Genomic DNA, 16774 nt, shown 5'->3' with positions numbered 1-16774 from the left:
TTAATACAACTAAAGTAAAATCTGTGGAAAATTAACAATAAAATACTCTTTTCGCAAAATCTATAAAGGACCCTTTTATTTCTCAAAAAAACCTGGGTAACAGTTATTCGTCTCCACGCTGTAAATATTTTCTTCGAAAATTTCAACATAATGATACAATTAAATTATATTGTTATAAACTAAAGCATATTTATAATTTTTTTATATTCTTTTGAGGGGGGAAATGAATACAATTATTGGGAAAAACATCAAAGGTCTAATATTTGTTTTTCATTTAACTAATTGCAGTTGAAGTATTGCACATATAATTTTTTTACTGGGGTATGTATTTCCTTATAATCTTAGGTCTTCCCATAGTTAAATTTAAAATATTAATCAGCTTCTTTCCAAAGAATACTATCCTGGACATACATACATATACCTAAAAAGTGAGCAATGTTTTCAACATCTTCTTATTACAAAGTGAACAAATTTTATTCAGATTTTCTTGAAACCTGTTGTGATCGAGTCCGGAGAATTAAAAAAAAAGATACAGGTTATAAATTCAAGGGAATATTTTTGTATGTACATACATACATACATACATATGTTACCGGATAACTATGAACCACGTTTCGATAATTCTTTTTCGGATAAGTTTTCATCGGAAAGGTGGTTTAGTTCCGATCATTGGCCCATGAAAAAATTAACGGTACTCATAAATGTTTATATAAAACAAGAAGTCGATTTTGTTGTTTAATGTTTTTATTTATCATTTGCTCTTAGCGAATTCCATAAAGCTACGTTGAACCTACATTCCAAAACTATTTCCAGTAACAGGACCAATGTTGATAGTAAACTGCCACATATGATAGTGTAGAAGGCTAACTGTAAATCGCTTAGTGTCAAAACCTTCCATTTGTCTCCGATTTCGACCAGATAACCCGGAAAATTGCGTGTTTTCACCTTAGCATTGTACTTCATATCTGCAATCCAGTGGTCAATAAGTCCTGCTTGCACAAATTTAAGCAGTAATATATTGATGCTCTTTTCCAAAGGCGTATTACTTGGAAATACGAAAGCTATATTATAGTTCTTGGGGCACTCTGGTATTTTATGTATTTTCTGCGTTATAAAGTAGTGTATGTCGTCGAGCTCCAGAGACGAAGCTCTGGTAACACCAGCAAACCTAGCTCCTCTAGACATTATGTTAATAAGACGCTCTTCCAACTCGGCGACCAAAAGTAATTTATTTTCCAAATTCTGATAAATATGCGAGCTATGGCCATAAAATAGATCGTCCCTCATAGCAGCATGTTTAATGTATACTCGAACATTCGCCTCGTCCAATTCCTTCAACGTATTGATGTCCTTGTAGTGAAATGGACGTATGTATACTGTTGCCAAGCTCGATTCAAAAAGTGCTCCAAAAATCACACTCACCAAACAGAGCGAGGCAATGAAGATTCGTTCTGAGTTAAATGGCGGGTAATATACGATATTTACGCGCACCCATATCACCCATGTATCCATATAGATGCGTATATATTGCAGCACATGCTTTTTTGTTAGCTGGTGACGTTCCTGATGCTGCAACATTTGCATTTGGAGAATTGATGAATTTTTTGCAATAATGCCTAGGTTTACATGTCTCATCAGCATCCAAATGAAAGGGCTGAGCAATCCAACGGAAATGAAAGAAATCCAAATATCAGCATTCACGGCGAACAAGGGTAGTATTGATTGGGGTATACGACTTGCTTTCTTTACATAGCAACATACTTCATCCATGTAGACCGGAGCAGAAAATGCCATTTCACGAGTCAAGTAGTCTTTAATAAAGAACCCACTTATTATAATATCGGTCTCATAGCGTACTATCCGTCCAATGGCGCCATTGTAGCTGCCATTCAAAGTGCGGGAGCTGCAAGTAAAAAATAGGAGGTTTTTATTCGGCGCCCGTTCCAGTCTGAGATTTGTTAAAAAAAAAAATGACAAAAAAATTAAGAGACAAGGCGGCATTTGGAGGCAGATCGAATTAAACAAACAAACAAATTTCGAAATTGTATTTTGAAATTGTGGAAAACTACGCCGACTGCACTGTGATTCTGACAATCGCTACGCTAAATTTACTTAAGCAAAATTTTCTAAATGAAAAGCAGCGTTTCCTAATAGTATGCAACACGAAAAAGTAACAGAGACACTATGTAATCAGTACATTTCGGATGCTTATGTACCACTGAACTTTAAGACATTTTGTTTATAGTTATGTGGTACATATTTTTAAGCTTAGATTTCTGCATAAACATGCGCGTTCGTATAAAAATGTATAAATTTTTCTTATAGTTAGATGATACATACTTTTAGACTTCGTTTTCTGCGTAAACATCCGCAGTCTAGTAATCAGCCAAATCTATATGTTACATTTTATCAAGCGCACCGGCCATTCTTTTAGAGCGATATCGATTTTCAGAATGTCACTGCTCGTCCAAAAATTTAAATTTTAATTTGGAATCTACCATATCGTCGCTACCATGTCAAACTATCGAATGTGCGAAAATACTTTTTCAATTACGATACCTTGCGTATGCATTTAGAGTGATACGCAAATTGGCAAATCATCAAATTTCGTGTCTTAACAAAGTGTCGAATTCCACACTTTTTCCTAATGACAACAACATTTTTTACAACAGTTTCTTTGCTCTCCTGAAAAGTACCCACTTTCAACCCAAATGCCGCAATCAAACCTGTACTACTGAATCAAACAAAGAGCGACTTTCGTGAACTCTACGAAAGTGATGTGATTGTGTTAAGTAGATACAATTCGGATGTGAATGTTTAGTGCTCTGAATTTTCGCAATCGTCTGAGTTATTTTGTTTCACAAACGTCTATAATCTTGTTAGCTCAAATTTTGAATTGCTTTATATGGTGATTTTTTCTTGAATACCGATACCCCTATTAATTTTTGTTGTTGCTCCTTATTGTTAGTATAAAATGTAACCCAGTAAATCAGATTTTTTACTCAAACTGATGTTGATGGTTTGTCTTCATGTTTGTTCTGCTCGTATCGTATCTGATTTTATTGATTTTCAACAAATCCCTTGAGAAGGGTGTATTCATTGATGCACGGAAGGTCCGTTTCATAAAACCTACCTTTAAAAGTGGAAAGAATAATATAATTGCTAACTACAGACCTATTTCTAAAATATCGACGATCTCTAAACTTTGCAGATGTATTGTCAAACAAAAACTTTATTTTTTTATTATTTTTGTCTATGTACATATGTTACCGCGTAACATTGGACCACGTTAACCGATTACTATAATTCTTTTTTAATGGTAAGGTGTTACCTGACAGGTGGTCTAATTTGGTTTAAATCCGATCATTGGATCATGAATAGATTAACGCTAATCTTAAATTCTTAGATGGGACTTGAAATCGGTTTTTTTTTTTTGTTTTTTTTGCTTAAAAATTACTTGTTTAAGTAAGCATTTGTTGAAAATGCAGTCTCACATAGAAATGTAAAAGTAGGGCCCCTATTATGAGTTGCATTCGACTGTGGTCGAAAGTGCTTATCAAACGAATTTTCATTTAGTATTATGATGCTCATTCGATGAAGAATAGCGCTATTGTGAATTTTGCTTGGTTATGTTGTTTACAATAATCTATATTTCACCGCTGAGAAATTTTCTTTACAAATCGAGCAAACTAAATAGTGTGCTTATACATATGTATGCAAATTTGTGCAAATTAAAATGAAATCGAAAAGAAAGCGAGTTTATAATAACGTGGTAAAAATGAGTACAACGGGGTTCTGGTTCAACGATTCGTCAGAGGATGAGAGCTTGGTAAACTGGCCAGGAGTGGAAAATGTTTAAGAGGGTTTAAGTGTAGTCTTTCGAATATATTTTGACATAAAATATATTTAAGAAATTTGTCCTCAGATTTATTAAAAACTTCTGACTGTCTAAAGAGGTGTTTGTGAGCCAAATCTATTTAAAATATTTTAAAACTATCAACAGCTTACGATTTTGTTCTCAGAGATCGGTTCAACTGAGTATTGGGATTTTCTTTCACATGTGAAACCAGCCTTTTGAGCTTCTGTTTAATATTCACGACGTTAGAACTGCATGAAATTAATAAAAATTGTTTAAAATTAGTGTCTAGCGGCCATAAAGTAAAAAACAAATGCAAAATCATACATTTTTCTAACACTTCGCCGATGGTGTACATCGAAAGCAAAATTCTGTTCGACAGAAAATTCGATACCCAACGAAAATTTCGACACGGTTGCATAGCTCATAATTTCACTTTCGATGTTCGATCTTCGACAACCAGCGAAGAAAATAATTTCTACAGCCAATTTCACGAAAGCAATTTGAGTGATAAATGAGATGTATTTTAATTTCACAGGCCTCTGTTATCTTCGCAGCGTCATGCAATACGGGTTTTAAATCTAGTGGCGGCATCTTCCTTGTCGCCAGAGAATACCGAGGGATCATACAGTGATTTCTCGTGGCGTTTTCGGCCTCTTGCTTCATCCTAGATATCGCTCCTTTCGTTTTGCAACCACCGCAAATATCCGCACACTTGCTCCATTTCAAACCATTGTTCTGTACAAATTTGTCGATAGCTTTAAAAATTTCGTCGCCAGTGGCGTAAGTCTGAAGTACTTCGTTCTACTTCGATTTGCATGGCGAATGAGTACCTCACTAACACCAGAAAACTGCCTCTAAAATCGTGTTGATTCGCTCTTTGACAGTGTGGTTGTGAAGTTCCAAAGAATAAGTAATATATACACGTGCGCGAAACTGCTGCGCTTATTACGAGAACAGCCCAGCCAGCAAAAAATCCGAAAATTAATCCAAAAACGGGAAGAAAATTGGATGAAACGCGGATTAGGTCTACAAAAGTACCGAAAGTGGTTGTGAAAAGGGTACGTTTTCGTCTATTTTTCTGAAAATTTTCTGAATCAATTTTACGTTGACAAAACGTACTGGGGAACTACACTTAAGAGCGAAATATCCCTTTGCTGCAGGCTATTTGTGTTGTGTATGGAGTTTGACGAGCCGCTGAAGGTATTTTAATAAAAATCTAATTTTTTTGATTTTCTGGCCGCCATGTCGAAGTTTGATCAAACCGCTTGCGTTGTGTATGGAAAGCCTAAAGAATTTGTTCGCACCACTGGTAAGGCCTGCTCTAAGGAATCATGGATACTTTCACGTTGAAGTTGGTAAAAAGGAATTAGGCTACTAATTCTCCTGCGTTTAGACCTCTAAAATAATTTAACATGTTAAATATAAAATTCTTCTGTTTTCGATTTCTCATACACAGCAGTCCATTTTAAATGTTTGCTTAATGATTTGTTGAATTAGTGTACGAAGTGTACTATATACATATATTATATAAATAAATAAATAACTAACTAAAAACACCAAAGCAATAACCAATAATCACTTCATCAAGTCTAAATAGCGCTTGATTGTAGTTGGGTTGACATATGAAAAAATGAAAAAGCAACCACAGTTTGTAAGGCGAACTTAACGCAGTGAGAAGACTGCTTGCTTTGTAGGCTGGAGTCACCGGTTTGAATCACAGCGAACTCGATGAAGAAGGCTGATGGGGAGATGTGGTGATCTCTGAAATAAATAGCAGCTACAATATCTTCCATTTATAAACTATTGTTGTTTTTTCCACAATAATTTTTCATAAAAAAACAGCCTCAAGCTCAATAAAAATTGTTAAATAAATCAATATTTCATCAAAATTACTTTTATATTGTACATACGTATGTGGGTCATTTCCAAACAAAGTTCTATTTTTTAGTCCCCCCTTTTTAAATATTTTAATGGTGGTAAAAACGAAAAATCAAAAACAGCATTATCGATCAATCAGTACAATGCTTATCGGTTATTATACTTTTTTCTAACAGTCTCTAAACTTATTTGTTCATTTAGCTTACTTTTAGAAAAGTGACATTCTGGAAAATATTGTACAAAAATGCAAAAATAAGGAAAAATTTAATTTTTGAAGAGACTGGAAGCAGTTTAGTATTCTGCACAAATATTCGGGTCAGTAAACGATTTCAGAGAATAAGTTTATCAAACTTAACAAAATATATAAAACACCTGCCATGTACACTTTGTTTGGAAATGACCCATGTATAAATATGCTTGGGATAATGGTGCTTTGTTCACATCACCCGTCCGCTGATTTGTCTTCATCTTTACGTTCTTTAAACAAAGGCTGTTACACTGACGATGGAATGACCAGCTGTCCCCGTTGTACTCCTTTGCTAAATTTCTTCTTTTCTAGCGATAAGATAAACTTGACTATATGTAACAAACGCAGGGCAACAAAAATGGGAAAAAGTTTTATAACAAAAAATGTTAAAGCTGTTTTTGATAGACTTTTTCATGCTTACGAATTCGTAAGTAAAAAGTCTCATCACGTCCAGATTTTGAGAAAAACGTGATCAAGGTATCAAAAAATCGTTTTTTTTTCAATATTTGAGAAAACAAAAGGTGATAGAACCTTACACTTCGGCTTAAATTAAAGCTAGAACTACTATCCCTGAAAATACCATTCGTGCACCTTGACTTGATGGTCACTTATAGTCATTTGTTGAATAGCAAAAACTGATTTGGGCGAAGTTTGAGTACCTACCGCAATTGAACAAAATGTGGTAGAATTTTCCACTTATGCTTAAATTAAAGCTTGAACTTTCAACTATATTCCCTGAAAATACCATCCCTGGATCTTGACCCTAAGATCACTTATAGTCCTTTATTGAACAGTCCTCTCCTGAACAAATGGACGATATATTCATTTGTAAGGCAAAAATAAACCACACGGTTAGGCTTGCCAAATGTCCGGGTCTAGGAACCTCCGGGCTTGGAACAAAATCTGCGGCTGCGGGTTTGATATCAATTTCTTCGAGTTGCGATTAAAAACTTTGAGATTCTCTGATTTACTGGAAATATAACTAACAATAAGTGGTTTTCTTTTTTGAATCATTCTTCTATTGCCATTTAAAATATTTTAACAACCTTGTCATTGTTGAAGCTATTATCGATTCGCAACTGCATTTCAAAGAAAAATATCTCATTTATAAACCTGCCTTTACATCCATCAATACGATCACTTGATATTTAGATACGCAGTGGATAAGACTTTTCATACGAATACAGATTTCAGAGAATTACCGAAGATAATTACAACAAGCCAGGATAATTTCTGCTTTATGAGCAAAGAAACCTACCAAAATTTAAAGCCTACCATCCTACCAACGAGAAAAAACCTGCAAATTTTTGTAGGAAAAGCCCAAAACGGCAACCCTGCTTTAATTTAAGCAGAAGTGTAAGGTTATTATATATATATTGCAAAAACGCGATTTTTTGATACTTTGCCAACGTTTTTCTCAAAATCTGAACGGATGGATTATAACGCTATGCCTTCTAGAACACGATACCACTAAAAGCGATTACCGATTTTTTGTTGGGTATGTACATCGAAATGTTTTTAAACTAGGAGTCAAATCCATTCTAGAAGGCAGGCACCGAAGCAAATTTTTTAAGCTCCTCTTGGGTAAGCTTTTTAAACTGGCTTCACTCAAGAAGGCCTCCCACAATTATCTTCTGAGATATATAAATGATTTCATTTTTGAACTATTAGCTAGCTCTTAAATATTCTAAATAACATTGGATAAAAAATTTTGTTTACATACCCAAAAAAGTTATCATCCGGCCATTGAAGATCCATTGTAAAATTCATTTTTTCTGATAACAAGTCAGCCACTTTGCCATCAGCACCCGTCGCACCGATAATTCTTCTTGTCGTTTCGTTAACAAACATTTGAATATTTGAATAAACCGAATTAAAAATGTAGGTGCGTAGCGGATATTTATGAAGATTGCGGAAAATGCTCTCGAAACTTGTGTGGCCCAAATGAATCATTTCCCCATTATATAGTCCATTCCTCAGAAACGGATTTAGAAATAAGCAGTCAGCACCACCGAAATCGCCTGTGTCATTCGGAATGATATAGTAGATTCGTAGTGCCCCACGCTCAATCCACAGCCGCCGAGCCAAATTTAGTAACTGTTATTTATTTGGTTGGTCCAGCAGAATATTAATCAGCCAACCCTTACGTGAGGCGTATTTATTTAAATTGGTCGTTAAATCGTTGCTACTCATAACGAAAGCCCAATGTCGTTGAGTGGAAGGATTAGATTGCGGTTCTGCCCGGCCGAGACTCACCTGCAGCGGGCAAAACGATTGCTGCAGAAATTGTTGTACGATATCATTATCAAAGTAATTCGCTTCGAATAAATGCAAATTTAGATAATCAACTCCAACAAAAAGCTGTTTAAAAATACTAAAATCAATGTTAAAATTCGCTGGAGTTGTTGTATGCAGCTTAAAAAGCTTTAGCGATTCAAGCGGCTGGCCTGAATGGTGTTCTAGCCTGATGAATAGCAAATAAGTTATAACTAACCACCGTTTTAGAACTTCCGGCATTTCGTGTGCGTCCTCGCTGAAGTTGAAATGAGCTGTCTCTCGCGCATAAATGCCGTATTTATCCTAAAGTATTAACATTGTAGAAAATATGTACATATGTAGTGTGTATATACTAGGGTGATTGACTCGGTTTTTCCAAATCGGTGTCCGCCGTTTTTTTTTTAATCTATAGGCGGTTTTTTGAAATATTGATTTTTCGAATATCGAATAAACCAGATTTTTTGATCGAACAAACCGGTTTTTTTTTTTGTTTTTATATCATCCCAATCTTGACCTCTGAATAAAACTTTTAGATTTTTCGAAGTTTTTCAGTTTAAGGGAAGCCCCTAAATAGTTTATAAATTATAACCTAGGTTATTTGGGGATGAATAGCATGTTTTATTTGATTCCAATAAACGAATGCTTATCGCTTAAACGCTTTCCGCTACGTGTTTCCGAGCCGAGCTTCGCTTTGTATTCGTGTTCTGCTTTCTATGGCAGAAGTACACTCGGTGGTTTGCCATTGTCTGCCGAGGGGCGACAGCTGCTTGAACAAACTTCTGTTGATGTTGTTGGAAGCAGAAATTGAACCAGGGATCTACTCAAAACTGAAAAAAGTTAGAAAAATGCAATAAAGTATTAAAAAAAAAATACCAAACGTGAATTTTTCACTGATTTTTATTCATTTTAATTTTGATATAATAAATCTTTGTAATTATTTTGCTTTGCTCTTTTCTTAATAAAAGCTATATTTACTGTTAATAGTTTTATTGTAATTTTTGGTCATGACTTCATACCAAGATAAGCATGTTTACTGTTTACAAACTCTGTAAAATAAAAGCGGTTTGACTGGCTTTTTTTGGATTTTAAAATCGGCAACCGGTTTCGGTAAAAGGCGAATAATCGAATACCCTAGTATGTGCATACATACGGTATGTACTTTATAATACACACATAGTTGTGTGCTCTATTACCTAGAACTCCGCCTTTGATACCAACATTTGTACGAGAGTACTTTTGCAAACAAATAAACTTTATGTTGTTGACACCTAATTGACAGGATCTTTATTTGCCTTTATAGGACAATATGCGTGAGGTGTTAGCTATTTTCGGAGGACTAAAATATGCAGTTCTCCAATATATTTGTATGTAGCTGCATAGCTCTTATCAGACAGGCAATTATCGAGTGTCTTGCTTTAGGCCAGAGGTTCCCAAACTTTTTTCTCTTAGACCCCTTTCAGAACTTTATTGGTTTCTGTGGACCCCCTGCTGCTCATTTCTAACATATTCCCAAAAGATATCAAAAAATGTGAAGATTGGATCTAACGATGTAAATTTGCATGGCGGGTGAGTTCCAAAACTAAATTCGGAGTGGCGCAAATAAAAAATAAAATATTTTCTTGTGTTCTATTTATTAAAATAACGTGATTACACACTTGCAAGTTTTAAAAAACAGAGCTCGTAAAGCCATCAAAGTACTATCTCTCTCTTTTTATGCCAAACTTTTAATTCAGAAACTGGCAAGTTAATGATAAACACCAAGCAAGTAGTCATTTACGCCACAGTCAGGTGTTTGTATACCACGTGAAGTGACCAGTCAGCAGTCCAACAAGTTGTCTGCAGTTCCGTCGGCTCAGTGAGAGCAAAAAACTAGATAGACCGTCTGAGATTGATGGCGACATGGGTTTTGCCCACCTGCATCCCCTCGATGCCTCCCAGTCATTGCTGAGCGAAGTATTCTCCCAGTTTCTGATGGTTGCTTCGATGGCCGAAAGGTGGTGTGCAAAAACTGGTTGTGGAATGGGGAATGACTGGTCTGAGGGAATTCAACATTATAGAATCTCTTCCGCCGCGCCCCACTCAGTGTTTTACCAACATCCGTTTTCATTTTAGTCTGTAGGTGGCCTTTATTAAGGCTTTCCCACGTATGAAAACACAAAGTGACGGTAAGTGCAGCAGTGCGGCAAGAGCACTATACACCACTCAAAACAGTTAAAGTTAAATATAGAGGCTTTCAAGCAACCATATTGGTTCTCTTCTATCGAAAGCAGAAATATTTTCGTGGACCTCCATATTTTTTTCACGCCAACGTAGACCCCTGGGGGTCCACCTCGACCACTTTGGGAATCACTGCTCTAGGCTCTATAATCATATGTTATTCACTACATTTGGGTAAAAGAATGGACATTGTAGGCACAGGTGGGCGGTTCTCTTGCCGTCTATGTATAGTTCGATACTATCAATTTAGTTTTCTACACGATTGAATATCTTACATTAGGGGAATTCGCTCTTCTGTGTATTCGTTGTGTTTTGTGTAATTGTAACTGCATGAGCGTGTTGTTTGTTGTTGCTAGCGTTAGATCGAATACACATGCAACAACAGCCCCTCGCTCGTCCAGTTACACTTACGAATGATATAGAAATACTCAGAAGCGCGAATTCCACTATTGTTATTGTAGCAAATACATATGTATTAGGCAAATCCTAATATTATGGGCAGCTGTTGCATGAGAGTGAGGCCATATCAACTCATCATGGAAAAGTCACGGATTTTTAGAAAAAGCATATTATTGAAAAGTACTTATAATTCTTATCCTTGCATAAACTATGTAAATGTTTTGAAAAAATGTGTATATGTATGTATGTTTTTGTATGAAAAAATTTAAAAACTAATTTCTCCTAAGCTATTAGAGATAGTGGGATGAAATTTGGCCCCTTTGTAGGTAAATATTCACACATTCTCATACAAAAACAACAACAATTGTTAGAAATAACTATTTTTTCTTACAATAATTTTCTTTTTTAACAATTAACTCATGAAATCAATTATTTCGTTGTTTTCTATTTTTAACCGACTTCCAAACAAGGAGGAGGTTATCAGTTCGTCGGAATATTTTTTATTTTTTTTTATATGTATGTTACCGCATAACTTTGTACCACGTCAACCGATTTCGATAATTCTTTTTGCACCGGAAAGGTAGTGTCCCATGCTAATCTGGTTTAGATCCGATCATTGTATCATGAAATATATATAGATATATAACTATTATTTTTTTTTTTGTCGGCTGTTTTTTTGCTAAAAATTACTTGTCATTACAAATATTTGCAAATTGATTAGTGTAGCATTGTAGGATATATATTTATATTTAAGTTTATTTTTAATGTTTTAACATTGAAAGTTTATTTATTAATAATCAAAAAATTTCTTTTTGATAACCATCAAAATCAACGAACAATAAATTAAATTCCAAGAACTATAACAAGTATAAAAACATACAGCTAAAATACCCTACAAGCATCAACTATTCAAAACGCCCAGAACTACTTAAAAATATTTTAAGAAAGAATGATAGAAATCGCTTAAGATTTGTTGTCAACAAATTCTTATTGCCTTTTTGAAAGGTACTTTTTATTTTACGGCGACTTACAAGGAAAATTTGTGTACAGTGCAGTGTACATGGCAGGTATTTTGTATCTAATATTTTTTTAAGATTGATAAATTTATCCTTTGAAGTAGTTTATTGACCCGAAAATTTGTGCAGAATACGAAACTGCTATCATGCTCTTATAATTAATTAATTAAATTAATTTTTTCCTTATTTTTGCATTTTTGTAAAATATTTTCCAGAATGTCACTTTTTTTAAAGTAAGCTAAAGGAATAAAAACGCTTATAGACTGTTAGAAAAAAGTATACTCATCGATGAGCATTGCACTAATTTTTAACAATAACTGCATGCTTTTTAGACATTTGCATATCACTTTAAAACTCATTAGGGGTATTCTCTGAGTCTTGCAAAGCCCTTGTACGGCGCACGGATTGCACGGTTTGCAAAGCTGTCCCATACGAAAACCGGTTTTTACCGTGCAATCCGTGCAATCTGTGCACCATGCAAGGGCTTTGCAAGACTCAGAGAATACCCCTATTTAATACACATACATACATACATAAAGTGTTTAAATTTACCTTGATCATTTTTGCCTTTATCTTTACGCATCTTTGTTTTTGTTTTTATTTTTACCTTTGTCTTTATCCTTTTCTTTATCTATGAACGTACTTCATTCTTTAGTCTTTTATTAGCAAAGGTGTGGGTGAATATGTGGATGAAGATAAAGATCTGGATAAAAGTAAAGGTAATAATAAAAATAAAGCGGCCCTTTATCTATTTCATGTGTGTACATACATTTTATTCCTAAACTGCTGTTTAGCACGTTTCTTTAATTCAGCATCAATATTAAAGCATACATTAAGGAGGCGTTTCCGCCCCAACCATGTACATGTATGCTATTGGTATTGGTGTCACTTTTGAATTGATTTTTTCGCTTTATGTTAGATCATGATACAAAAATAGAAGGTAGTTTCATTTATTGACATTCGTTGTTGTTGCCGACCACTTGACTTTTAACAAGTTTATGACACTTAACTAAAATCATGCTACCAGATTCAGTAGCAGCAAAAATTTGGTTTCTTGAAAAAGTAAAAAAAAAAATGAGAGGTCAGTGAGGTTGGATGAAAATATGAATGAAAATTATTGCGCGTTTCCAAACTGCGAGAATTCGATACACCTACGCAAAGGTTTGAAAATAGAGTTTTTTGCTTTTCCGAGGATAGAGTACGTAATACGATCTAATGCAGTTTGATGACAAATTGCTGAAGCAAAATATTTTTAAACCTCCAAACGATGTACCGTTATCCGTGGAAGAGGGAGGAGGTTGAGTTAAAATGATGCCCTGCAACTTGTAACGGAACCAATTTTTGGCTTCTCGGAATTTTCTGATAACCACATCTTTATAATAATGTATTTGTGACAAGAATTATCCACATAAGATGAAAACTACTGCAGTTTCATATTATAAAATGTTTGCTTATAGAAAAATGCATAAGTAAGACAGTTCAAGTACGGTTCGGTTATTTGTACAATTCTTTTGAGTTATCGTGTCTAAACGCGTGACCCGAATCAAACAATTAAAAGGATTAAGCTTTATTCAAAAATAAATATTTCGGTTTGAAATATGCAGTTTTTTTTTGTAAATTGAAGGTGGATTTTGCGCAAAAATACGACTGATGAGGTTATTTTTTCTGGCGCGGCCGAAGGCCACCAACGCGGAAAGGAGTTTTGCGCAAAATTACTGCTGATGATGGCCTAGGTTAGGTTAGGTAAAGTGGCAGCCCCGTGTAACCGGAGCTCACTTAGGGCCGGTTTCTCCATCTCTGGTTAACACTAACTCCCCGGTTAAACATTGTTATCGACGTTCTAACTCCATGCATATAACAGGGAGTCGATAAGGTCGGTAACGATGTTTAACGGGGGATTAGTGTTAACCGGAGATAGAGAAACCGGCCCTTAGACAATGTAGGATTGTCCTTTGTGATACCACAATTTGGAAAGGCCCCCTAAACTTTATCGTTAAAACGCTCCGAGCCGATTATGTATTTACTAATATGGCTGATCTCAATGCCCCAGAGCTCCTCGGGACTGTTTAGAAAGTGAGAGCAAAGTACTTCAATCTTAGCCTCGCAAACGCTAGGCACCTAAGAAGGTAGTGTTGAGGCGATTCTACTTCGTCATCTTCCAGGCAACAGAAGTGATAGCTGTGGCTTTGTGAGTGTGATGAGTGCCCTCGATCGCCCCCGGTCCACCCTCGGCCAAAAGGACCTTGCGATCGCGCATGTCATGGTACTCGCCCAGCGTTCGCTGAGCTGACATGAGGCCAATTTATCAAAGAGCGAACCGCAAGTGATCAATGGTACCCCCAGCCGCACTTTATTCGGTATTAACGTTTCACGGGTTCCTTCCCTGGCCAGCTCGTTAGCCACGCAGTTCCCCCCAATGTCATTCCTTACCAGGTTAGAGCGCACCTCTAAAGAACTCAAAGCCCTGATAGCCGCTTGGTTATCAGAATATACGCTCACTTCCCTGACGGTTATAACGCTCCTTAGCAGTGAATCCACCGCCTCCTTGATAGCAGCAACTTCCGCCTGGAATACACTGCAGAAGTCCGGGAGCCTGAACTTAGTGCTGATGGAAAGCTTTCGACAGAAGACCCCTCCACCAACCCGGCCATCCAGTTTCGATCCATCCGTAAAGAAGTTCACCGCACCTCTCCTCCAGAAGTCCCGCCCGGCCCACTCGTCCCTTGAGGGAAAGTGAAGAAGCTCCTAGGAGCCGTAACGCTGGTGCAGTAATCTGTGCGATCGAGGATAAAGTCGAAACCTCCTAGAACTCCAGAGTGTCCAGTCCCTAAGTTGGTCAACCAATCGGTTTCCTTGAGTTTAATAGCCGTTCGCGCCGCGACAACTCTGCCTGCAACGTCGACAGGCGGTACGTTTCGCATTGCGTTCATTGTTAATGCGGGGGCGGTTCGCAGTGCCCCACTAATACCAATTAAAGCAGCCCGTTGTACGCGCTCCAGCTGCCTAGCTAGTATAGCCTTTACCAGTGAGTTCCACCAGACTAGGGCTCCATAGAACATAATTGGCTTGACTACGGTCTCGTATAGCCAGTAGACAACTTTAGGGGATATGTCCCATCTCTTACCAATTGCTCCCCTACTGCAATATAAGGCCACTGATGCCTTTCTTGCCCTTTCCTCGATGTTTGGTACCCACGACAACTTCCTGTCCAGGATCAAGCCCAAGTACTTGACCTTGTCGGACAGCTGTAAGCGCAGACCTCCAACCGAGGGAAGAGCAGCGGCGGGGATTTTATATTTTTTTGCGAACGGCAAGACCACTTTTGGCCGCCCAGTTAGTAACTATGTTAAGGTACCGTTGGGTCAGTTCATACAGAGTGTTCAGACAGAGGAGATCTCCTCAGGGGAGGGATCGGAAGGAAAGTGAGTGTCCAGGAGCAACCTAAGCGACTCCTCGTCACTCATAGGCCAGTGACCTGCCCCATCCCTCAAGTAACCCAGCGGAGCAGAACTCCTAGCGAGAATACACCTAAATCTCGAGGATTCATGACACCCCCAATGTTTTCGCAGAAAGACCTCCATGAAATCTTTTTTGCCTTTCTTATTTCGGACTTGTAGATTCCTAGTCCGACCTTATAGAGTTCCCAATCAAAAGACAACTTACTCCTACGGGCCCTATTGAAAAGTCGTCTGCTCGACGCTCTTAACTCAGAGAGCTCCACAGGCCACCAAAAGGGTTTCCCTCTACCTTTCTGAAATCTCAGCGAACATGCGCTTTCAAGAGCTTCCCTGCACGCAGAGCTGATGATGGCCTAATTTTAGGTGGCACACCCCTTCTCCCTCCACTCCACACCAAAACATCATTGTACAACCGAACATTTGCCATGCACAACATTAAATCCTTCTTGTATCATGTGTTAGACTAACTTGAAATTTGAAAAATTGTCTGCACATCAGCATCAAAATTCCTTTCTAATGATATCTAATTGTTTATACCTTAGAAGTATAGTTTAGCCTTAAAAGGCTTATATATAAATAGGCAATCATGTTTCCGGTTAATTTATCACAGTTTTAAAATATGCCTTTTTCGCGTAAATTTTTTCTCCGACCAGTGTACGGCGTTAACTTCAAACCTCCATACGCCTTTCTGATTTACTTATTTTCTGATAGTTGGCTTGTTGTTTGGACGAAAGACCGTCCTTATTTTCTTCCCGTTTGCCTTGTATTTCAATTTTGTCATACTTTAAATTACAATTGTCCATGACATGGACAAATATATGTTTTTTTAATATTTACAATATTTACATACGCATGTATGTATATGAAGGTATAAAGAGTACTTACTTTTCAGCCTGAAAACGATCGCTATACTGATTGTAGGCGCAGTTTATACTTTTGGCTTCAAATTCAAAACATCTACCGTATGGAGGTAGCAGGAAACTAGCTAAGGGTCCTCAAAATGAACACAAACACAACTCTAAAGGCGGATTCATCGTTCTAGTTCAGAACTTTTTTTTGCCATGTAGTGGTTTTGTGTTTCTCTCTCTGGGAGAGCAAAGGTCTGAACGCTTTTGAGTTAATAACTCAACTTCAACTTTAGTTCAAAACTAGAACGATGAATCCGCCTTCATTAGAATATCATATTTTATTATACAGGGTGGCGCCGAATGAGCTATATGGTTTAAATGGTATAATCGCATAAGCGATTTTGGGGCAGTCCGATAAAGTATACCAACCGTTTCTCAACAGTGCCAACTGACACCAATTGGAAAACCCTAATGAAGCCAAGCCCTCCTACACCTGGGCTATATCGTTTTGAAGTAGAAATATGATTTTATGCTGTAAGAGATGCATGATTAAAATACAGTTTTACCACAACTTC

The 16774-nt window shown here is 36.8% G+C and overlaps 2 protein-coding genes across 2 annotated transcripts in view; one reads left to right on the top strand and one right to left on the bottom strand.

Annotated features, from left to right (window-relative positions):
• LOC118737123 (uncharacterized protein DDB_G0287625) overlaps window positions 1–16774 on the top strand; it is a 51573-nt gene that overhangs the window by 20924 nt on the left and 13875 nt on the right. The window lies entirely within an intron of this gene.
• Window positions 709–8226, bottom strand: LOC118737125. The gene is made up of 2 exons (XM_036467426.1): window positions 7708–8226; window positions 709–1903 (listed from the first exon to the last, which is right to left on the bottom strand). Exons 1-2 carry the CDS (start codon window positions 7935–7937, stop codon window positions 745–747), a joined length of 1389 nt encoding a protein of 462 aa, XP_036323319.1. The 5' UTR covers window positions 7938–8226; the 3' UTR covers window positions 709–744.

This window comes from Rhagoletis pomonella, unplaced genomic scaffold (assembly GCF_013731165.1).
Source record: "Rhagoletis pomonella isolate Grant_MI unplaced genomic scaffold, Rhpom_1.0 Rhpom_scaffold_00004, whole genome shotgun sequence".
NCBI classification, from domain to species: Eukaryota; Metazoa; Arthropoda; class Insecta; order Diptera; family Tephritidae; genus Rhagoletis; species Rhagoletis pomonella.
This window is presented reverse-complemented; position numbering and strand designations above follow the sequence as displayed.

Coding starts and splice junctions, on each gene's coding strand:
- LOC118737125 (XM_036467426.1), bottom strand. CDS start 7,937: ATGATTCATTTGGGCCACACAAGTTTCGAGAGCATTTTCCGCAATCTT. Junction 1,904..7,707: donor CCGGATGATAACTTTTTTGG/GTATGTAAACAA, acceptor TTTTACTTGCAG/CTCCCGCACTTTGAATGGCA.